Here is a 25,814-nt window from a genome sequence, read left to right as displayed (position 1 = left end):
TAGCAATTGCAACTTGGCTTGTACTTTACAGGCAAGTGATTGTTGCATTGGATAATGCCTGTATGGAGGAATGTTGGGATATATCCAGTATTACATGCTTCTGGTTACCAGTTGTGCTTGTGATAGATCAGGGTGATAACTGTGAGATCCTTTTGTTCCACCTGCCTCAAGAATGCTTATTATATTTTCCGATCACATATTGCCTCAAACATGGGACATGATCATCATATGCAAACGTTCATTCAAGTGTTCAAAATATATTACAGGGCAATAAATATTAGAGTCCGACAGCAAAGGGAATTTTGAATTTTTGAAAGCATCATTAAACACGTACTTTTGTTTTTACAGGAATGATTAGACTGGCAGCTGAAGTGGTTAGAGATCAGGCGGAGATTTCACCCTTTCCAAATTTGGAGCACTGATTTCCCCAGTGACTGCCTGACTTGCATCAGCAAATGCTGGTGTTGAACTAAAGACGTAACTAGACTGAGCAGAGGAGCATAATTAATCAATTGGAGCTTATCACGTATTATTTCTCACTTATTTAGTTCACTATATCAAGTCTATACTGAACATTCCCAAGAGTCCCATTCATTCCCCACTTAGCATCAACTAATATGCAAAAGGACATGTTGCTCTGAAGATATTAAAACTCCATAGCATTCTCGCATTATTATTATTTGCACTTAGATTTATTTAGGATGAAATATTAAATGAAAATCTACATTCCTCTTCCTGATTTAAGTTGGCTATCCCACATTAGTATTCCAAAAAGATCAAGGAAGTTATCCCATTGCCACGGTCACTGTTTACCCTTCCATTGACATCATTAAAAGAAACTTGCTGTTTACATATTATCATTCAGGTAGTCCTGCATTAAGCAATAATTAATGTCCCAATTAAGCCCTGTTGCAACAGAACAGACTGTGTTTCCTTCAAGACATTGATTTGATCAGGTTTTCTTGATTATGATATGCTACAACTAAAGTGGTCTGTGTCATAAAGATAGTGTTCCTTAATCCATCAAAGTTGAAGTATATTTATTATCAAAGTATGCATATGTCACCATATACTATCTTGAGATTCATTTTCTTGCAGGCATTTACAGGAAATTAAAGAAATACAATAAAATTTATGAAAAGCTATAAATAACAAAAACTGACAAACAACCATTGTGCAAAAGACAAATCATGCAAATAATTAAAAAAAGATAAATAAATAATACCGAGAACATGAATTGTAGAGTTCTTGAAAGTGAGTCTGTAGTTTGTGGATTCAGTTCACTGTTGAGTTATCTGAAGTTACCATGTTGGTTCAGGAGCCTGATGATTATAGGGTAATCAATAGCATTACAACCAATTTGCATTACAGAAGTGTGTGTTATTGACAAAACTATCTGTATTTCAGTTTGTGGGAACTCATATAGTATGTCTTGCAAGAATAACTGCAATTCAAACTTGCTTTATTGCCTGCAGTGTGCTTTGGAACAAGATGAGGTCATGAAAGTCTCAAGAAAATTGATGCCTATTTTCCTATTCAAGGCAGTTATTACTTTTTTTAAAGCCAAAGAATAAACTATAACGTGCCATAACAATGTAGAGCTCTGCAACAAAATACAGCCATGAAAAGAATATTACAGCTTAGGTAGCATTGCAAGTGAAGCAGCCTTAAACAACTTAACTTGTGGTCTTATTCATTTCCATAGATGCTGCCTGACCTACTGAGTTCCTCCAGCATTTTGCCTATGTAACTTATGGTCTTGTGTGTATTTCTGAGCAAATTAATTATGGGCTGCCTTCTTCGCTTGCTCTGAGATTGACAAACCGATATCAGACAATCATTTTGTGTAAGGTGAGGGCTCATGATTCAGAGGAAGCAATGTTCTGTGCAAGAAAACAAATGTAAATTTACTTAGGAAACAGAGTAGAAGAAACAAGCGTTAGCAACTTCTGTGAATAAAGGCTGGGCAACTTCACCAGAAAATTAGGCGAATTGAGAGCAGTCATGAGTTGTGCGTATAGACTCGGTCCCAGTAACTTGCAATACTCTGCCTATGCAGCCTCATTCACAGTCAAGTGACCCAGTCATCTGTACACTGCCTGGCAAAGTGGCATTGTCACCATCTGCTGCCTCCTTCTTGAGATCTAATACATGTTGTAATGCAAAGTTCTGTGCAGTGACACGGAATACCCTGAATGGAAGCAACACTGCAGTGCAAAAGACCAGCTTGCTCATTAATGCAAAAAATAAGATTCGATGGTCTAAGGAGGAGAACAGAAATGAATTAGATAACAGTATTGCTTGCTTAATGAATCTCCTCTGCAGTATAAGTGATTGGAATTCGTCTCTTTTCATCTTCCCACCCAGTGATGATGTAGAAACATAACAGTACAAGTCTACTTGTTTGGTCAGTCAACAGCTCGTCACCAACAGTGTGTCACTTTGATTAAAAGCCGCCTGGCAGCCTCTTCGTTTTCCTGGGTCATAATAAATTGGTCTTGTTTTTGTGGCTTCTTGTTTCTTCCAGTTGGTAACATATTTCAGGTAGTTGAATCAATTGAAGTTTGTTTTTCCTGTTAAAACCTACATGGAATTTGATCATCGTTGTTATCACTAAAAAAAACAATAAAATTTTAAAGATTATCTGTCAAGATGTTGTTTTTCCTCCAAATGGGAAGTGCATAAATAAAATTAATGGACTGAATTGCAATATTTTGTGTGCTTGTGCCTTCTTGTAATTACAGGCATTAAAGTGTGCAGTAACATGATTAGAGTAGCTCCTATTCAACATGAAAGTGCAACCCCTTGTGGGTTGAGATCTTAATTGTTCGAACTTAAAAGAGTGCAGAAGAGAGTCTTCCATTGTTAAATGAGGAACTGAGAAGGGACTTCATTACTCTGCTTTCCCTCTGAAGATGTGTCTGTGTTTGCAGAATGGTTAACATTCGTAAACCAATTTCCCCCGGGATCAATAAAGTATGACTATGACTATGACTATTTGTCACCGTGAAAATCCAATATGAAGGAATAAAAGGAAACACATTTTTATCTGTGTTGAATCAATTTAATTTTTTATAATAGGGGTATGAATGATGATGGTATTAGATTGTAAGACCATATGATATTAGAGCAGAATTTGGCCATTAAGCTCATCAAGTCTGCTCCGCCATTCCATCGTAGCTGAATGTATTATCCCCCTCAGCCCCAGTCTCCTACCTTCTCCCTGTATACTTTGATGCCCTGGCTAATCAAGAACCTATCGACATCTGCTTTAAATATACCCAATGACTTGGCCTCCACAGCTGTTCGTGGCAATGAATTCCATAGATTCACCACCCTTTAGCTAAAGAAATTCCTCTTCGTTTCTGTTCTAAATGGATGGCCCTGTATTCTGAGGCTGTGCCCTCTGGCACTAGATTCATCCCCTGTAGAAAACATCCTCTCCAGATCCACTTGATCTAGGCCTTTCAATATTCAATAGGTTTCAGTTAAGATTTCCCCTCATTTTCCTAAACTGGAGCAGATATAGGCACAGAGCTATCAAACACTCCTCACATGTTAACCCTTTCATTCCCAGAGTCATAGTACTGAATCTCTTCTGTGTTCTCTCAAATGCCAGATAAGGGGCCTGAATCTGCTTACAATAGTCCAAGTGCAGTCCGACCAATGCCTTATAAAGCCTTGTCTTTACATTCTTGCTTTTATATTCTATGTGATGGTCAACAAAGTCATCACCATCATAAACTGCAGATTTCCCCTCAGCCTCCTCTGCTCCAGGGAAAATAACCCAAGTTTCTACTTGGTTTACATTGCTTCCTTGTTTTTTTTTTCTTTTCTAATACTTAATAACTTACTGTCTGTCATACCACAGGCATTTAGGGCAGCAGTGAAGGGCCTCCATCTCTGGCAGTGTTCAGGGCTTCCTTTATCATGTCAGTAGCTTCCTCTTGGTTTTCACTCCTGTCAGTCATGCAAATCCCAGGTGGAGACTCAGGAATGCCTCACATCAGATGTAGAAGGATTTTTCATTGCTGTTTCTGTACCCCTGAACCTGGAGGACTGATGGACCACTCTTGGTCTGTCTTCTACTCTTTGACCTGTTTGGCATGGGTGATCCTATCAAGAACCAAAGCATAAAGCCCTGACTCCAGCCAGCATAGCTCTCTGGGTCATTGAGGCACACAAGCCTCCAAACTAAAACAAAGTTGTGGTCCTCTTGAAGGTTTCATTTCCAATATTATTGTAAGAACTCAGAAGCTTTAAGCCCCAGTACTCCAGCTTGGTAAGCTTTGCAGTGATAAGAATAAATAAAAAATAATTATAATCATTAAACTGCATGTAATGGTAATTAGTAATGAAACTCAACACAGCAGATAGTGAGAATTTCAAATAAAAATAGAAGGTACTGGAAGCACTAAGGAAATCAGGTAGCATTTGTGAAGACAAAAACAACATCAGTTTGCTGAGTGTATCCAGAATTAAAATCTTAGATTTCCTTCTGAAATACAAGGAGGCCATTTGGCTACTGAGTCTATGCCCCATCAATTTATCCGCCCCCATTATTTACCCAAAGCCAATTAGAACAGAGAACAGTACAGCACAGGAACAAGCCCGTTGGCCCACAAAGTTGTGCCGAACCAAATAAATTAGTAATCAAGTGGCCAACTAAACTCATCCCTTATGCCTACACAATGTCCATGTGCCTCCATTTTCCTCATATTCACGTACCTCTCTAAACTTCTCTTAGATGTCCTGAACAAATCTGCCTCTACCACCACCCTAAGAGGTGCATTCCAGGCACCCACCACTCTCTGTGTAAAAACAACACTTCTCACATCTACTTTAAAATTACTCCCTCCCCTTGATACATGTTTTCTGATATTAGACATTTCAACCATGAGAAAAAGATACTGTCTATCTGCACTCTCTATGCCTCTCATAATCTTATGAACCTCTATCAGATCTCCCATCAGCCTCCACTACTCCAGGGGGAATAACCCAAGTTTCTCCAACCTCTCATTATAGCACATTCCCTCTAATCCAGACACAATCCTGGTAAACTCTTCTGCTCCTATCCAAAGCCTTGACATCCTTCCTAGAATGGGGTGACCAGAACGGTATGCAATACTCCAAATGTGGCCTGACTGGAGTTTTATTAAGCTGCAACACAACTTCTGACTTTAGAACTCATTGCCTTGACTAATAAAAGCAAGCATGCCATATGCCTTCTTAAAAACCCTATCAATCTTCCAAAGATCTATGAACTTGAACCTTAATATCCCTCTGCTCATGAACACTGTTAAGTGTCTTAGCCTTAACAATGTATTGTCTCTTTACGTTTGACTTACCAAGGTGCAACACTTCACATTTGGCTGGGTTAAACTCCATCTACTATTTCTCCGCCCATATTCTGCTGTATTCTTTGCTGGTCATTCACAATATCTGCAAAAACACCAATCTTTGTATCAACAGCAAACTTACTAATCCACCTATCTACATTTTCATCCAGGTCATTTATATATATCACAAATAGCAGAGGTCCTAGTACAGATCCCTGTGGAACACTACTCATCACGGACCTTCAACTAGAATAAGTCCCTTCAACCACAACTCTCTGTCTTCTATAAATATCCAGTTCTGAATCCAAATGACAAGTTCACCATTGATCCCATCACCTTATTCTCCTGGATGAGCTTCTCATGAGGGACCTTGTCAACTGCTTTACTAATCCACGTAGGCAAGATCCACAGCTCTACCTTCATCAATCACCCTTGTCAAAAAATGCAATCAAGTTAGTAAGACATAACTTGTCTCGCACAAAGCCATGCTGGTTCTCCCTAATTAGGCCATGGTCTTCCAAATGTTCATAAATCCAATCCCTAAGAATTCTGTCCTGTAACTTCCCTAACACTGACATGAGACTCACTAGTCTATAGTTTGCAGGATTATCCCTGGTTCCTTTCTTGAATAATGGAACAACATTTGCTCCTTGCCAGTTGTCCGGGACCTTGCATGTGGCTAGGGAGGACACAACGATATTGGTCAAGGCCTCAGCCATATGTTCATTTGCCAGGGGTATATCCCATCAGGCCCTGGAGACTTAACCACCCTAATGCTCTTTAAGAGACCCATTACTATCTCCTCCTTTACTTCAAAATGCCTTAGCATATTAATACTCTCAGCACTGATCTTTTGAATCTCTGTATCCTTTTCCTTGCTAAATTTTGATGTAAAGTCATTAAGGACCTCACCCACATCCTACGCATCCAAGCAAATGTTCTCCACTAGTTATCCTCTTGCTCCTGATATACTTTATGTATAGAATGCCTCAGGATTCTTTTTAATCCTACTTACAAAAGACTTTTCATGGCCCCTCCTGGCTTTTTTTAAATTCCCTTTCTGAGTTATTATCTGACTTCTTTATAATCCTTCATGGCTCTGATTCTAGCTTCCTAAGTTGTTCATACATTTTCTTTTTCTTCTTGACCAAATTCATCACCTCCCTTGACATCTAAGGTTCCCTTACCTTTCCATCCTTGTCCTTCCTTCTTATTGAACATACATTGGCCTGAAACGTCGACTGTTTATTCATTTTCATAGGTACTGCCTGGTCTGCTGAATTCCTGCAGCATTTTGTGTGTGTTGCTCTGTTACACACTGAACCTGTCCTGTACTCTGTGCAGTTGGCCTTTAAACACCCTCCACTTGTTTTCAAAAACAGCAGTTCACAATTAGCCCTCCCTAGTTCCAACCTAATGCTCTTGTAATTTGCACCGCTCCAGTTTCATATTCTCCCACTAAGGTCCAGGCTTAGCCTTATCTATAGCTGTCTTAAAAAACTTAAAGAGTTGTAGTCACCTTTCCCTAACTTCTCACCCATTTAAAGGTCAGTCACCTGGCCAGGCTCATTACCCAACACCAGATCCACCAGATCCAGTACATTCCCTCCTCTTGTTGGACTATCTATATATTGATTTAATTAACTTTCCTGGATGTACGAAACAAATGCTGTCCCGTCAAAACCACTTGCACCAAGAAGGTCCCAGTTTACAATAGGGAAGTTGAAGTCTCCATAACAACAAACCTGTTGTTTTTACACCTTTCCTTAATTTACTTGTGTATCTGTTCTCAATGTCCTGGTGACTATTGGGAGTCTGCAATAAAATCCCATCAGTGTGATAGCAACCTTCCTACTTTTGAATTATACCCTCCATTATTGGATACACCCTCAATTCTGCCCCCTGTGAGTGCAGCGGTAATATTATCCCTGATTAGTAGTGCAACTCCCTACTGCACCACTCCCCACCTTTACCTCCCTCGCTATCTTTCCTAAAACATCAAAACCCTGGGATATTAAACATTCATTCCTGTCCCCCTCTCAACCAAGTCTCTGTAATGACCACAACATCATACTTCCAGTAACTGATTCATGCTCTTAGTTCATTACCTTTACCCATTATACTCCTAGCATTAAAATGCATACACTTCAAACATCTACCGTCTTCTCCATCTCTCCACTTTCTGACCTGGTACTCTGGTTCTCATTCCCCATCAAACTGATTTAAGCCCTCTCAAGTAGCGCTAGCAAACCTCCCGTCCAGGACATTGATTCCCCCCCAGTTTAGATGCAACCTACCCCTCCGTCCCAGAAGAGATTCCAATGATCTAAGAACCTGAAACTCTACATCCTGCACCATTTCCTCAGCCACTCATTCATCTGTAGTATCATCCTGTTCCTGCCCTGACTAGCAGGTGGCTCTGGGAGTAATCCAGAGATGACTACATTGGAGGTCCTGCTCTGCAGTCTCTTTTCTAACTCCTGATGTTCTCTGTGTAGGACCTCTTTTCCTCTTTTTACCTACATCAATGATGCCAATGTGCACCTTCAACTCCGGCTTCTCACCCTCCCCCTTGACAAAATTCTGCAGCAGCTTCAAGATATCCTGGACCTGAGCACCTGGGATGCAACACATCATCCTGGCGTCTCTTTTTCTGCCGCAGAATATCCTGTTTTCCTTCTAACTATTGAGACTTCTATAACTACTACTTTGCCTGACTTCCCCTTCCTTGTGGAACCTCAGAGAAGGCTTGGCTGCTGCTGCTGTGTCCTGATAGGGCATTACCCCGCCCTCCCCCATCCCAGCAGCATCCAAAGGGATTGGCCAAAGTGAACCCTGCACTGAATGCCTACTCCCTGTACTTTTCTTGGTGATCACCCATCTACTATTTGATGCATGTACTCTGGGTGTGCCCAATCTCAGTAGATGTTTTATCTGTGAAACTTTTAGCCTTCTTCAGGGTCCTGAATGCATCCAGCTCCAGTTCCAGTTCCTTGTCTTTGTCAGTCAGGAGCTGAAGTTGGGTGTACTTCCTGCAGATGTAGTCAGAGGAAAGATTGTTAGTCACGCTGAAATCCCACATCTCACAGGAAGAACATTCCACCACCTTAACCATCCTAACTACAATGAACTAAGGATTTACAGACAAAAGGAAAGCTTACCTAATCTTACACATCTTCTTTCTGACACCTTTGAGTTTTGTACTCACCTAGATCACTTACTTAGCCTCTTCTCACCGAACTTGTTAAACTTTTGGCTCCAACTTCTCAAACCCAAGTTTCACAATCAAAGCAAATGATAACAAATGACTCCCTTAGCCTCCACCTGTTCTTGCTAAAGCCTATTGAGCCAAAGCCTGACCGCTCTATCACTGGCCTATTCTACACAAGGACTGCTGTGCTTACAGCTCACTTCCTTTTATTGGCTCAAATAAAACTCACTCCCGATGAGACATGTTATTTTCAAATAGCTCCCACGTTCAGTGATGCTGCTGTCTCACTTGCTAATTCAAAGAATGTATTTTAAAATATAATTCATGGTAGAATAGAATATTCAAAAGATAATTTCTCTGTCTCATGCCCATCAATTTACTTCTATGATTCTTCTGTCCCTCACACCAGTTAAACTATCGAGCTGCACACCTTTAGGATTTGGGAGGAATCCTACGCACCAGGGAGGAAGCAACACAGTCATGAAAAGAAGGTTCAATTTTCAGAATCAGAACCAGAACAGTTTTAATATCATTGTTATATGTCATGAAAATTGTTGATATGCAGTAGCAGTGCACTGCAATACCATAATAAAAGCTGTAAATTACGATAAGTATATTATATTAGAAGAGTTAAATTAAGTAAGTAGTACAATAAGAGAAAAAGAAGTAGTGAAATACTGTTCATGAGTTCAATATTCATTTAGAAATCTGATGGCAGAGGGGAAGAAGCTATTCCTGAATCATTGTGTGTCTTCAGGCTCCCGTACCTCCTCCCTGATGGTAGCAATGCGAACAGGGCATGCCCTGGGTGATGGGAGTCCTTAATGATGGATGCTGCCTTTTTGAGGGGTCACTCCTTGAAGATGTCCTGTATGCTAGCGTGGCTAGTGCCTATGATGAAGCTGACTGAGTTTACAACTTTGTGCGGCTTATTTTGATCCTGTGCAGTGCCCCTCTACCCCCCACACCAAACAGTGATGCAGCCAGTTAGGGTGCAGAAAGCACTGAAAATCAGGATTGAACCAGGATTACTGGCGTATTGAGGGAGTAGCACTACCTGTAGCACAACCATTTCACCATCTACTTGTACTTTGTACTTAGTGTCCTCTGCTTTCATTGGTCAAGAATGGAAATAATTAATTTGAGAGGAATGAAACTGTTCGAAAGAACAACGTTGGCTTAGGTATAGTCTTGATTCTTATTTTCATTCTAATCCTGCATGATCAATGTCTATTCCTGATTTGGATATCAGCTCTCTTCTCCCATCTGAGTGCAGTTTCAGTGAATTGTAGAGGGTTAACTAACATATTTCTTGTGAAACATAAAACATTAATTCTAGATTTTTAAATTGTCACCTGCCTTTTTGCAACACTTGTCCTCGGATCACAAAGTCTCTCCCATTGAAAATGCTCAGTTGAACTCATAAAGAATACAAATATATTCAGCATAATTCCTTCCTTCTCCTTTCTGGGAAGCACCAATGGTGGAAATAGAATTTGTGGTTGGAAGAATTGCAGCTTTGTTTTTTTGAAAAGCCAGAATCGGAATCAGAATCAGGTTGAATATCACTGGAATATGTTGTGAAATTTGTTCACTTTGCAGCAGCAGTACAATGCAATACATGATAGCAAAGAAAAAAACTGTGAATTACAGTTAAATTAAGAAGTACAAAAATGGAAATACAAAAGTAGTGAGGTAATGTTAATGGGTTCAATGTCCATTTAGAAATCTGATGGCAGAGGGAGAAGAAGCTGTTCCTGAATTGTTGAGTGTGTGCCTCTCTTCCTGATGGTAGCAATGAGAACAAGGCATAACATGGGTAATGATGGACACCGCCTTTCTGAGGCATTGCTCCTCAAAGATATCCTGGATACTATGGAGCTAGTACCCATGATGGATCCAATTAAGTTTACAACTCTCTGCAGCTTACTTCAATCCTGTGCAGTAGCCCCCCACCCCATACCAGCCATAGGTGTAGCCTGGTAGAATGCACTCCACGGTACATCTGTACAAATTTCAATAGGTACTTTTAACGTCGAAGAAATGTATACAATATACATCCTTAAATTATTTTTCTTCACAAATGTCCACGAAAACAAAGGAGAGCCCCAAAGAATGAATGACAGTTAAATGTTAGAACCCCAAACCCCCCCCCCGCGCCCCGCTCCCATGCACAAGCAGCAGCAAAGTGATAATTCCCCCTCTCCACCAGCAAAAAGCATCAGTATCCCCCACCGAGCACTCAAGCGTGCATCAAAGCATCAATAAAGACACAGACTCGCAGTGCCGCAAAGACTACGCATTCACCCAGTAATTTGACATGCCACAGGCTCTCTCTCTCCCTAATAAGGGAAAAAGAGGTCTCCCTGTTTCACAGCGAGAGGGGAGACATAACAAAATAACTCACTGATTTATGGTGTTAAAAGTCTGTTGTGTCACTTTTCCCGAGCTCTATGCCCAAAGAACTCGGGTCTCTGGGCACACAGCCAGCAACCAGCTCTTTTTTTTGATCTTCTGTCTTCCACAATGCACCAGGCGGTGACACCAGCCTCGAGTCCACTCACCTCCAGAGCCACAGAAATCCGTCATCCTGAGGGAAGGCGCACTAGTCTTCCAGGCCGTGTCCTTGGCATATGGAAAAGCGGCCAGCCATGACACCCCAAAAGCGGGTCCCATTTCCACAAAGACCCAAAGTCAGCATGTAACTCCAGTTCAGGATCTTCAAAAAAACCTTGAAAAGGGAAAAAAGAGATATTAAAGATGGAAATAGAGCTGTTTCCAAAGATTCAAGCAAAAGAGTTGCCATTAGGCACCGTTGTCCTCCTGAGCTCCTAAGAGTGTTTTTAGGAGAAATATAGCCACTGTTGCGCCTTCTTTGTAGCCACATTGATATGTGGATATGTATTTGTTTCTCAAATAAGTTCAAAAAAGTTGCAATTTTACAACCAAAGCATTGATATCTTCTGTTTTAGGAATTGGTCTGAAACAAGTGCTTTATTGGACATTGTTTTAATTTAAACTGTAGCTTTGAATTCATCTTCTCTTTTGCCTCTCAGAGATGACGGGGACAGTGGCAGATATCTCTTTGGTCCATTGGAAGCAGCAGTGGTTGGAGAACGGCACCCTCTATTTCCACGTCTCGATGAGTAATGCTGAGCACTTATCGCAGATAACTCCACCGACAATGAGGGAAGCCTCTGAAATAGTGGATGAGCAGATGCATGTCCTTCATGTCTCAGTCATGGTAAGAACACTGCGAGAAATACTACAACGCATGAAATTCATTCTTTCTGTATCGTGCGTCACATTTTTTTGCCTGTAAAATGTGAGCAAAACAGGCTTCTAGACAGCGTTCTGATGGAATTATGCATCACTTAATGGACATTAAATCTCAACTGATTGATTTACCAGTAAAGCAAGCAAGTTCAGTTTGAAGGGCTTTAAGTAACGTTAACCACAGTGTTAAGGGCATTGCAAAAACCTACCATGAGGTTGTGATTTCCAAATTTGGATTGGATCCATAAAATGCTCATTAACGTGTTTCTCATTTTAATTAGGTTTTAGTTATTTTACATTAGCTGTTTCATATTTTTGTTTACTTGGCAGAATTTCTCTCACAATGTGCACAAATGTTTTAATTATTTCTTGTGACCTACAGATGTGGCTGGCACTAATGGAATTTTGGGCATAGTGTACATAATTCCCGTTGGTTACCAGAAACACACTCTATACAATTCCAGTTACCTTCAGAGGAGTGAAATAGAGAACTTGAAACAAAAATGTCACACGTATGTCAGAGACATCCTTACTGTTCTTGGAATGAGGGTGGAGCACTTATGGCAAAGTGGTGGTTGTTTCATTCTATTAAAGCACACTTTCTTTTCTAACCAGTAACCTAAAATAAAACTGAAAATACTCAGCAAACTGGGCAGCCGCTGTGGATAGAGAAACAGATAAAGTTTTGGGATAATTGCCTTTCATATTCATTGGCCTGAAATGTTAACTCTGTTTCACTTTCCAGAGATACTGTCTGTTTTGCTTGATGTTTTATTTTATTTCAGTTTTAAAGTATTTGAAGTATTTTACTCCTGGATTGTGACTTGACATTAATGTAAGGTTGGAAGTGCTCTTTGCATCCTTGGCAAAATTCATTCTCGTGAGATCAGAATTTGTGGAGGTGCCAATTGTTTTGAGAGGCATTGTGCACTGTAGTTCAGGAATGGAAAATGCTGATCGCTGTATCACCATTGTCTTTATAGCTCATTTCACTTGCATATCATGATGAAACCAATAACCAGGAAAAGCTACAGTTTAACAATAAAGTCAAAATGTAATTTTCTTTTTATTAAATGAACTACATTTTCCAAGCTGGAGAGGTTCTTCTTGAAGCTATTTTTAGCACATTAGGAAGTTAGAATTTTCCTGATCACATGGCTATTCTTGAAATGACTGATCAAAAATAGCTGATCTGAGTAATGCATTCAGATGAATATTCTGGGCTAAATGCTGCAAATGTAAAAACAAAAATTTGCAACTCAGAAGTGGCTTTCTTGACCTTGAGGCACACCATCAGGTTTTCTGGTTAGATTTGCAGTTTTGTCAATGTTGTAACATTAAAAAACTGTACACACCATGATCACACAAGCACTTGTCCAATAATAACTAAGTGTCTATTTTCAGTGATACTTATTTAAAGATACCTATTGGGAAGAACACCAAGATTGCTCCCCTGCTCTTTTGCAACAAAGCCATTGTATCTTTAAAGCACATCTGGAGTGTGAAAATGGCTTATTTCAGATGCCAGCCCCTGTGACAGGTCAGCCTTCCCACACAAGCTGCACTGGTGATATTTTTTATTGTGCTCGTTTCATTTGGCATCAAGGTTGGAACAGACATCGAGGACTGAAAGACCTACTCCTGTGCTGTATTGTTCAATAAAAGCCTCCAGTGTGCTTTTTTGGACCTTCAACATTATGATTCACTGGGCATGGAGAACAAGGGATGCTGGTCATGTTGATTTTACCAGAAGTAAATTATTTATAGTACCTGTGCTCTGGGAGGGCTACAGAAAGCTGTATTTGGGTGTCCTCTGTCTAATAGTTATATTATTCACGTGTTGAAGATTATGGGAGGCCTTGAAGGCAAAGTGTAAGAATGATTTCCTTTAGCTGAGAGGCCAGGGCCTGAATTTAAATCAATTGATAGAAATATTGAGAGGAGGAAAAAAAACACTTAACAAAAAAAGCGGCTTAAAATGGAGGCAGAGTCAAAAGCATTCACTATGACTGAAAACAAAAGGCATGGATGTACATTTGAAGACGCCAGACAAAGCCTTGGACCAAGAGCTAGGAAGTGGAATTAGCCTCAAATCCAGTATCGCTGTTGTGGATATAATGGGCTGAGTGGCACTTCTTATTCTGCAAATTTCTGTGCATCAGTTCAGCAATTATTAGTTGTTGTAGTCATTATTAAATTGGCAAAAATTCAACAGTGGGGACTATTCCTGCTTACGTTTTATGCTTAATGAATGGTGTTAAAATTGTAATATAATCAATGGCTGTCAAAATTAAAAACTATCTTCACAGGCAAACACTTGAAAGCCAGAGGTTTATACTGTTCGCATGAATGTTGTGATGCCTTGAAGGGTTTTGTAATTACCTGGTCTGATCTCTATACTTCAAAATATTCTTGCTTCTGAAGGCATTGGTCTCATTTAAATAACTTGGGATAAATACATAAACAAAGATTTAATTGCTGATATCCAATATTCTATGAATGTTCTATCCTTTATTTTAATTTTTTTTGTTAATTACTTATTAATGAATTGCTTCTTGCAAAGTTTGTGTTAAAAAAACTGTTGCAATTCTTCAGAATAAGGCAGAGCAGTGGAAGCTCATGAATGCAGATGTGAGAAAAATGCTTCAGTTTTACTTGTTTTCCAAGTCAGCAACACACCTTTTAGGTTGATTAATTGTCTTGTGCAGAAACTATCCCTTGTAATTGTTTCCAATTTAAGTTGATAATCCTGGACAGCAGATGAAAGTTTGCCGTAGGATACTTATCCCTCTGCATCTGATGGGCGGATACGGTAGGCAAGTTAAAACAATTGAAAGACCAAACTCAATCTGCCTAACTATTTTGAGATTGGATGAATCTGCTTTTCCAATCTGGTCTTGGGGACCTTACTTAAAACTTACAATGATGCTGGAGGAGTCCACTTGACCCAACGGATCCATGTCTGATCCTCTGGAGGCAATTCCATTATTCCATTCTCCCTCTCCCTATTTGTCAGTACCTTCTGCAATGTATTCTTTGTCATAACCTGTCAAATCCCTCATTTTAGTAAGAGTAGTTATCACCAAAAGCTCACACCAGCTCCTCGTCTTCCTCTAGAGACTAAGGAAATCACCAGGTCCCTAACGGCCCTCACCAGTTTTTAGAAGCACCATAAAAAGCAACCTATCCAGATGCATTAAACTTGGTATGACAACTGCTCTGCCTAAGATCAGAAGAACATGCAGGGAGATGTGAAAGTCCATCGCACAAAGCTGCCTCTGCTCCATTGACTCCATCTACACTTCCCACTACCTTAGCCAATATAAATAAGGACCCCAACCTCCCCGGTTGTTCGCTCTTCTCCACTTCCTGTTGGGCAAAAGGTACAGAAGCTTCAGTACATGTAAAACCAAGCTCAAGGACAGCTTCCATCCTGCTGTTTTCAGGCTCTTTAATGGTCCTTTCATACAAGGAAGATGAACTCTTGAACTCACAATATATCTTATGGCTCTTACAGTTTATTTATCTCCCGTGCTGTGCCTACACTATAACTGTAACATTATATCTTGCATCCTTTTGTTGTTTTACCTTGTCCTACCTTGATGTGTTTATGTATGGAATGGTCTGCCTGAATGACGTGCAAATAAAAACTTCTCACCGTATCTTGGTACATGTGACAATGGTAACCAATTACCAACATAGGACTTGACGAAGCTTGGCTGCTCTAGGCTGAACCCTCAATTCCGCAGTCATCCTCCTCCATGATCTGCCATCTTCCTCAAATTGTAAAACCTATTGTCTGTGTGTTGTTGTCTAAATCAACATGCCTGTTGTGTTGCTGCAAGCAAATTCTTCCGGGTATGATTATGAGAATAAGCTTAACTTGATGTTCTTCGGTAGGGAGTCTGAAACCTCCTTCATCAGTCTCCTCCACGAGATCTCTAATTATCCTCTTTAGTTACCTCCCTTCCTCTTTCCTTCACTTGATCTTGTTGCTTTCTCTTCCTGATCTCGTCAAGCTCACTCATAATTATCTGCCTTCACCCCCTTTTATCAGTGTGCTTCTCCTGATATTTTCCAGATCTCCCTGCTGAACTTTTAGATTTTAGGCCTCCCAGTCCTCTCACAGTTATCTACCTCCCCAGACTTTCCGTCTTCACGATGAAGTCATTTTGTCCATTTTGTCTCTCAGCCCTTCTGAAGTACTTGTATAAACTCACTCTCACTCTTTGTGTTTCCTGGCTACAGACTGATGTTGTTGGCCATAATGGTCTTTCATCCTGACAGTTAGTTAGCTTCTCAATCTATCTGCCTGCAGGCAGAAACAAAAATTCAAGATTAGTAATTGGGTCTTGTAGACACATCCCTGTCTGTGGTATTTCTGATTTATCAATATTCCTTCTCCCTGCAGTTCCTCCTTAGCACATCTATTTAACAAGAAAAATGTGTACATGAGTGGGAACTGTCTCAAAAAACAGTGACTATCAATCTGTGGCTGTAATGATTGAAAAACAGCTAGCATTCATTGTCACCACTCCAAGAAATCAACAGAAACTTTTGCATTTCTGCATGTGTGGTTTAATAATCTTAATACAATCATCTCTTGCAGGCAGTTTGAGAGAGATTTTCTCATCTTTGCATTTGAAGAATTGGGTTGAATTGATGCAAACTTAATGCAGTATAGTGGTAAAGTTCAATCATAATGTGTTAGTGCTAAATTGATTGAAAACAGTAGGTTTTCCTGAATGAGGTCTTAAACAAACTATTACTTCTCTTGTGGTCCTTAATGAATTTTGTCTGTGTAATCTCTAGTTCCTTAATGTGAACATTTTTGAAATAAAAACTTAGATTTAAAAGTAAGAAATATCATAACTAGTCTTGAAAAAGGATATTTATGATTCCTTAATCTGGTGTGTATTCTGATTTTTTCTTGTAGTTTCAAAATAAGACCATAAGATGTAGAAGAGGAACTACATCATTCAGCCCATCAAGCCTACTCTGTCATTCCATCATGGCTGACTTATTATCCCTCTCAACCCCATTCTTCTGTCTTCTCCCCACAACATGTGACACCCTTATTAATCGAGAACTTATCAAACTCCACTTAAAATATACCCAATGACTTGGACTACACAGCTGTCTATGGCAAAAAAATTCCACAGATTCACCACCCTCTGCAGAAATAAACTCCTCCTTATCTCAAAATATTTTGAAAAAATATAATTATAAGTTATCCTTTTTAATTTCTGATTCCTTCTCTAAGTAAGTTCTTTAAAGTGATTTGCTCTTCAGTATCCTCGTTGACATCTTTGCTACTGTGAACTCTTCCAGTGACACAAGTGGCAACAAATGTCAAATGTGGGGAAATCCCCATATAGGTGAATCAGAATTAGAATCAGGTTTATTATCACCGGCACATATCATGAAATTTGGTAACTTAACAGCAGCAGCTCAATGCGATACATAATATAGCAGAAAATAAACAAATCAATCAATCAATTACAGTATATGCATATTGTATAGATTAAAAATCATGTCAAAACAAAATATATTTAAAAAGTGAGGTAGTGTTCACGGATTCAATGCACATTTAGGAAACGGATGGCAGATGGGAAGAAACTGTCCCTGAATCACTGAGTCTGTGCCTTCAGGCTTCTGTATCTCCTACCTGATGGTAACAGTGAGAAAAGGGCATGCCCTGGGTGCTGGAGGTCCTTAATAATGGACGCTGCCTTTCTGAGACACCACTCCTTGAAGATGTCCTGGGTACTTTGTAGGCTAGACCCAAGATGGAGCTGACTAAATTTATGACCCTTTGCAGCTTCTTTCAGTCCTGTGAAGTTTCCCACCATCCTATACCAGACAGTGATACAGCCTGTCAGTATGCTTTCCATGGTACATCTGTATAAGTTGTTGCTGACATACCAAACCTCTTCAAACTCCTAATGAAGTATAGTTGCTGTCTTGCCTTCTTTATAGCTTCATCGATATGTTGGGACCTGGTTAGGTCTTCCAAGATCTTGACAACCAGGAACTTGAAGCTGCTCACTCTCTCCACTTCTGATCCCTCGATGAAGATTGTTATGTGTTCCTTTGTCTTACCCTTCCTGATGTCCAAAATCAGCTCTTTCGGCTTTCTGATGTTGAAAGGTTGTTGCTGTGACACCACACCACTGGTTGGTATATATTGTCCCTGTATGCCCTCTCATCTGTATCTGAGATTCTACCAACAACGGTTGAATCATCAGCAAATGGTGCTATGGAGAACTCCCTTTGAGATCAATACCTAATGTCACTTTGGGTCCATATTCTAGTGAATTGGAAAGAATAAAGAGTGACCTTATTCAAGAATATACGATCCTAAGCAGCCTTGACATTATAGATGTTACAAAGGACATAGAAAATAGAACAGTACAACATTGGAACAGACTCTATGCCCCACCAATTAAGTTCTTTCTCTCTGGCTGTCCATCCCATAGGATGATGATGGTTCCTTTCAGTCAGTTACTGGGGATTATACCCCACTCCTCAGAAAGGAACGGTGTGTGCGTGAATGGATTTTAGGTAAGTAGGGGTTGCACAGGTCCAGACCCACCCTCTCGACATCCCCTCCCGGATTCAGCGGCATGGTGGGGTCCAAGATGGCTGGGGGAAGTTCTGTTGCAGTGAATGGCCAGACCAAGCTTCGATGCAAGGGATGCCCTTTTCGCGCTTCACGGCACGTGCTTGCTAGATGGCTGTTGACCCTATGAGAGGGTTCATCCGTCCTTTGACAGGTCTTGTTTTTTGTCCTGCAGGATGTCTAGCCACCCTCCTCACCAGGCAATCCTGGTGGGGGAGCTGGTTTACTCGCCAATCACCGACCATGTGACAGGTAGTACTGGGTTACATGGTACCGGTAGCACTCAGACGAGTGACCTGACCAATTAAATGACTAGTTAAATGACCAATGAAATTAAGCTCTTCTGCTTACACAATGTCCTTATCCTTCTATTTTCCTCACAGTCACATAGATATCTAAATGTACGTATTGTATCTGGCTCTAGCACCACCTCAGGCAGTGCATTCCAGGCACCTGCCAATCTCCATGTAAAAAAAAATGTCCCTCATATTGTCTTTGAAATTAACACCCCCTCACCTTAAATGCATAATCTCTGCTATTAGACACGACAAGCCTGAGAATGTCTATGACTGTCATAATCTTAGAAACTTCTGTCGGATCTTCTCTCAGCCTCCACTGCTTTAGAGAAAACAACTCAAGTCTATCCAATATCTCATTATATCACATGTCTTGTAATCCAGGTAACATCCTCGTAATATCACAAACACGAGAAAATCTACAGATGCTAGAAATCCAAAGCAACACACACAAAATGCTGGAGGAATTCTGCAGGGCAGGCAGCATCTATGGAAAAGAGCAAACAGTTGATCTTTCTTGTCCGCTTAGAAATGGTTGTTCTCACACCATTTGATAAGTCTCTTTACCTACCCCCTGTATGCTGACCCATTGTTGTTACTGATGAGGCCAACCACTGTAGTATTATCAGCAAACTTGATGATGTGGCATGAGCTGAATCTGGCAGTCCATTCGTGAGTCAGCAGTAGGGGCAGCAGTGGACTGAGCACACGAGCCTAGCAATCACCAGTTGTTAGCGTGATGGAGCTTGAGATGTTGCCGCCAATTCGGATTGACTGGTGTTTTTCTATCAGGAAGTCCAATATCCAGTTACAGTGAGGGGTGTTGAGTCCCAACAAAGGCCAGATTACCGGCCAACCTCTGAAGGATGATTGCATCCTTTTTTAGCTTACCTTCAAATTTCATCTTTTCTCTCCTTATGCAGAGTTTCTAAAATTCAGATATATAAAGAGTAAAGGAGAGGCAAGAGTGGATGTTGGGCCATTGGAAAAAGACACTAGAGAGATATTCATTCAGGACAAAGAATTGACGGGTGAATTTTAATAAATATTTTGCACCTGTCTTCACAGTGGAAGACTCTAGCACTATGCCAGAAATCCTTTTTCTTTTTCAATCTTTTTTTAAAGTTACAAAATTAATAAACATAACAATAATAATAATGATGCAAAGAGGTTGGGATTACATTAATAACGGTTAACATGTACAAGCACAGATTCCAAGTAACAAATATAGTTTAGCCTCCTAATCTTTTAGTAAATAACCATGAAAAAGATATTTTATAGAGAGAAAAAAAACCTAAATTGAAAAAAACATCTAAACTAAAAAAAACAAACAAAGATTGGGCTGTCATATTACATCGGCTAAAATTATTATTTGTCATTAACTCCACTCCTCTATGTATGAACAAAAAATGACTACAAAGGATTCAGAAAGGGTCAACTTACATCAAGTGAAAATATTGAATAAATGGCCTCCAAGTTTCTTCAAATTTAACCGAAGGATCCATAATGTTGCTATTAATTTTTTTCAAGTTTAGGCATGCTATCGTTTGGGAAAACCATTGAAATGTAGTAGGGGGATTGGAATCTTTCGATTTAAGTAAAATGGATCTTCTGGCTATTAATATAACAAATGCAATTAGATGACTAGCTGACGAGGATCAATGACTAGAGTCTATCACTGGTAGTCCAAAAATTGCAGTAATAGGATGAGGTTGTAAATCAATACACGGAACTACTGAAATAATATCAAAAATATCTTTCCAATATTTTCCTAGAAGAGGACAAGACCAGAACATATGTGTCAAGGAAGCTACCTCAGAATTACATCTATCACAAACAGGATTTATATGGCAGTAAAAATGAGCTAACTTATCCTTGGACATATGAGCCCTATGAAACACCTTAAATTGTATCAAAGGATGTCTGGCACACATTGAAGAAGTATTAACCAGTTGAAGAATTTTCTCCCATTTCTCTGTAGGTAAAGGTATCTGAAGTTCTCTTTCCCACTCAGTCTTATCAGAAGTTCCTAAGCGTATTTTCATAATTAAATCATAAATAAATGATATTAATCTCTTCTGATAGGGATTTAAACTTCAATTTTTTTTCTGTAATTTCAATTTGATGTGATATTGGAAAGGTAGGTAAAATAACATTCAGAAAGTTTCTAATCTGTAAATATCTGAAAAAGTGTGTTCTAGGCACATTATATTTATTAGACAACTGTTCAAGAGGCATAAAATAATCATTCATGAATAAATCACGAAAACATGTTATTCCCTTTTTTTTCCATAAAAGAAAAGCTTGATCAATTCTAGATGGTTGAAAGAAAAAATTAGATATAATAGAACTTGACAGGATAAATTTATTCAGTCCAAAAATTTATGAAATTGAAACCATATTCCTATTGTATGTTTAATTATTGGATTTATCATTTGTTTATTCAATTTCGTAAGTGCAAAAGGACGCGCAGCCTCTAAAATAGAAAGCAACGAAAACCCCTGTACAGACTCATGCTCAAGGTTCATCCATCGTGGACATTGAGTTTCATCCAACTCTTGTGTCCAAATGTTAAATATCAAATATTAATTGCCTAATAATAAAATCTAAGATTTGGCAAAGCCAAACCACCTTCCTTTTTTGATTTCTGTAAATATTTCTTACTTAATCTAGGATTTCTATTCTGCCATGTACGTTTGTATATGAAGAAATTTTAGAATCAATAATATCAAAAAAAGATTTAGGGATAGAAATTGATATCGCCTGAAATAGATACAGAAATTTACGTAAAATAATCATCTTAATAGCATTAATTTGACCAATCAAGGATAAGGACAATGGGGACCATTTAGTAATCAGTTGTTTAACATGATCAACTAAGGGTAAAAAATTAACTTTAAATAAATCCTTATGCTTCTTAGTAATTTTAACAGCCAAATAAATAAAATAATCAGTAACCAATCTAAATGGTGCTTGTCTATAAATTGAGACGAACATATTTAATGGGAAAAGCACACTCTTATTAAGATTCAATTTATAACCAGAAAAACTACTAAACTGAGCAAGTAGTGCTATTACTGCAGGAATGGATTTCTCTGGGTTAGAAATATATCGTAACAGGTTATCTGCATATAGTGATATTTTATGTGCCCCATTCCCACGAATAATGCCAAGTATATTGGGTGAATCACGAATAGCAATTGCCAAGGGCTCCAGGGCAATATCAAATAGTGAAGGGCTCAAAGGACAGCCCTGTCTAGTACCTCGGAAAAGCCTAAAAAAAAGGGGATCTCTGATTATTAGTGAATACAGAAGCCAAAGGTGTATGATATATCAGTTGGATCCAAGATACAAATTTTGGGCTAAAATTAAATTTCTCAAGTATATTAAATAAATATTCCCATTCAAGTCCATCAAATGCCTTCTCGGCGTCAAGCGAAATAACACATTCTGGAGTCTTAGATGAAATAGTGTATACAATGTTTATTAACCTCCTAACATTAAAATGTGAATAACGATTTTTAATAAATCCTGTCTGATCCTCGGAGACAATTTGTGGCTATACCTTCTCCAATCTAATCGCTAATATGTTGGAAAGGATTTTAGAATCCACATTCAACAAAGATATAGGTCTATATGACGCACATTCAGTGGGATCTTTATCTTTTTTAGGAATTAAAGAAATATATGCTTCATAAAAGGATTGTGGTAATCTACCTACAAATAAAGCATCTTTAAAAATTCTACGTAACCAGGGAGAAAGTAAATCTGAAAAAGATTTTAAAAATTCAGCTGTATACCCATCTGGATCAGGTGCTTTTATGCCAGAAATCCAAGACGTCAGTGGGCAGAAGTGAGAATAGTTGCTATTACTAAGGAGAAGGTGCTCGGGAAGTTGAAAGATCAGAATGTAGATAAGTCACCTGTATCAGATGGACTAAATCTCAGAGCTTTGAAAGAGGCAGCTAAAGAGATTGTGGAGGTATTAGAAGCGATCTTTCAAGAAACAGTAGATTCTGGAATGCTTCTGGAGGACTAGAAAATTGCAAATGTCATTCCACTTTTTAAGGGAGGGAGGCAGAAGAAAAAAGATTATAGGGCAGTTAGTCTGACTTCAGTGGTTGTGAAGACGTTGAAATCCATTATTACATAAAACGTAGAATAGTACAGCACAGAACAAGCCCTTCGGCCCACAATGTTGTGCTGACCCTTAAACCCTGGCTCCCAAAAATCTCCCACCTTAAATTCCTCCATATACTTGTCTAGTAGTCTCTTAAATTTCACTAGTGTGTCTGCCTCCACCACTGACTCAGGTAGTGCATTCCATGCACCAACCACTCTGAGTAAAAAACCTTCCTCTAATATCTCCCTTGAACTTCCCACCCCTTACCTTAAAGCCATGTCCTCTTGTATTCAGCAATGGTGCCCTAGGGAAGAGGTGCTGGCTGTCCACTCTATCTATTCCTCTTAATATCTTGTATACCTCTATTCTGTCGCTTCTCATCTTCCTTCTCTCCAAAGTGTAAAGCCCGAGCTCCCTTAATCTCTGATCATAATGCATACTCTCTAAACCAGGCAGCATCCTGGTAAATCTCCTCTGTACCCTTTCCAATGCACCCACATCCTTCCTATAGTGAGATGACCAGAACTGGACACAGTACTCCCAAGTGTGGCCTAACTAGAGTTTTTTGAGTTGCATCATTACCTTGCAACTCTTAAACTCTATCCCTCGATTTATGAAAGCTAACACCCCATAAGCTTTCTTAACTACCCTATCTACCTGGGAGGCAACTTTCAGGGATCTATGGATATGTACCCCCAGATCCCTCTGCTCCTCCACACTTCCAAGTATCCTGCCATTTACTTTGTATTCTGCCTTGGAGTTTGTCCTTTGAAAGTGTACCACCTCACACTTCTCCATGTTGAACTGCATCTGCCACTTCTCATCCCACTTCTGCATCCTATCAATGTCTCCGTGCAACATTTGACAATCCTCTACACTATCTACAACACCACCAACCTTTGTGATGTCTGCAAACTTGCCAACCCACCCTTCTACCCCAACATCCAGGTCGTTAATAAAAATCACGAAAAGAAGAGGTCCCAGAACCGATCCTTATGGGACACCACTAGTCACAACCCTCCAATCCAAATGTACTCCCTCCACCACCACCCTCTGCCTTCTGCAGGCAAGCCAATTCTGAATCCACCTGGCCAAACTTCCCTGGATCCCATGCCTTCTGACTTTCTGAATAAGCCTACCGTGTGGAACCCTGTCAAATGCCTTACTAGAATCCATGTAGATCACATCCACTGCACTACCCTCATCTATATGCCTGGTCACCTCCTCAAAGAACTCTAACAGGCTTGTTAGACACGATCTGCTCTTCACAAAGCCATGCTGCCTGTCCCTGATCAGACCATGATTCTCTAAATGCCATAGATCCTATCTCTAAGAAAATTTTCCAACAGCTTTCCCACCACAGACGCAAGGCTCACTGGTCTGTAATTACCTGGACTATCCCTACTACCTTTTTTGAACAGGGGACAACATTCACCTCCCTCCAATCCGCTGGTACCATTCCCGTGGACAACGAGGACATAAAGATCCTAGAGGCTCAGCAATCTCTTCTCTCGCCTTGTGGAGCAGCCTGGGGAATATTCTGTCAGGCCCTGGGGACTTATCCATCCCAATGTATTTTAACAACTCCAACACCTTCTCTCCCTTAATATCAACATGCTCCAGAACATCAACCTCACTCATATTGTCCTCACCATCATCAAGTTCCCTCTCATTGGTGAATACTGAAGAGAAGTATTCATTGAGGATCTTGCTCACTTCCACAGCCTCCAGGCACATCTTCCTACCTTTATCTCTAATCAGTCCTATCTTCATTCCTGTCATCCTTTAGTTCTGCACATAATTGAAGAATGCCTTGGGGTTTTCCTTTACCCTACTTGCCAAGGATTTCTCATGCCCCCTTCTTGCTCTCCTCAGCCCCTTCTTAAGCTCTTTTCTTGCTACCCTATATTCCTCAATAGACCCATCTGATCCTTGCTTCCTAAACCTCATGTATGCTGCCTTCTTCCACCTGACTAGGTTTTCCACCTCACTTGTCACCCATGGATTCTTCACCCTACCATTCTTTATCTTCCTCACCAGGACAAATTTATCCCTAACATCCTGCAAGAGATCCCTAAACATTGTCCTCATGTCCATAGTACATTTCCCTGCAAAAACATCATCCCAATTCACACCCGCAAGTTCTAGCCTTATAGCCTCATAATTTGCCCTTCTCCAATTAAAAATTTTCCTGTCCTCTCTGATTCTGTCCTTTTCCATGATAATGCTAAAGGCCAGGGAGCGGTGGTCACTGTCCCCCAGATGCTCACCCACTGAGAGATCTGTGACCTGACCCGGTTTGTTACCTAGTACTAGATCTAGTATGGCATTCCCCCTAGTCGACCTGTCAACATACTGTGACAGGAATCCGTCCTGTACACTTAACAAACTCTGCCCCGTCCAAACCCTTGGAACTAAATCAGGTGCCAATCAATATTAGGGAAGTTAAAGTCACCCATGATAACAACCCTGTTATTTTTGCACCTTTCCAAAATCTGCCTCTCAATCAGTATCTCTGCTGCTACCAGGGGGCCTATAGAATACTCCCAGTAGAGTAACTGCTCCCTTCCTGTTCCTGACTTCCACCCATACTGACTCAGAAGAGGATCCTGCTACATTACCCACACTTTCTGTAGCTATAATAGTATCCCTGAGCAGTAATGCCACCCCTCCTCCCGTTCCCCCCCCCATCCCTTTTAAAGCACTGAAATCCAGGAATATTGAGAATCCATTCCTGCCCTGGTGCCAACCCAGTCTCTGTAATGGCCACTACATCATAATTCCATGTATGTATCCAAGCTCTCAGTTCATCACCTTTGATGCTCAGTTGATGCTTCTTGCATTGAAGTACACGCACTTTAGCCCCTCAACCTTACTACATTTACACCCTTTATTCTACTTCTCTTTCCTCAAAGCCTCTTTATATGCTAGATCTGGCTTTACTCAA

General features: G+C 39.9%; 1 protein-coding gene across 3 annotated transcripts in view; it reads left to right on the top strand.

Moving 5' to 3' along the window:
- Positions 1-25,814, top strand: part of LOC134359927 (astrotactin-2-like) — a 1,812,737-nt gene that overhangs the window by 186,935 nt on the left and 1,599,988 nt on the right. For all 3 annotated transcript variants that reach the window (XM_063073791.1, XM_063073790.1, XM_063073789.1), the window contains exon 2: positions 11,607-11,794. In XM_063073791.1, coding sequence (XP_062929861.1) covers positions 11,607-11,794 — 188 coding nt within the window. The remainder of the gene's footprint in view (positions 1-11,606; positions 11,795-25,814) is intronic.

Source organism: Mobula hypostoma, chromosome 21 (assembly GCF_963921235.1).
Source record: "Mobula hypostoma chromosome 21, sMobHyp1.1, whole genome shotgun sequence".
NCBI lineage: Eukaryota > Metazoa > Chordata > Chondrichthyes > Myliobatiformes > Myliobatidae > Mobula > Mobula hypostoma.
The sequence above is the reverse complement of the archived record's forward strand: the minus strand, read 5'-3'. Positions and strand labels throughout refer to the sequence as shown.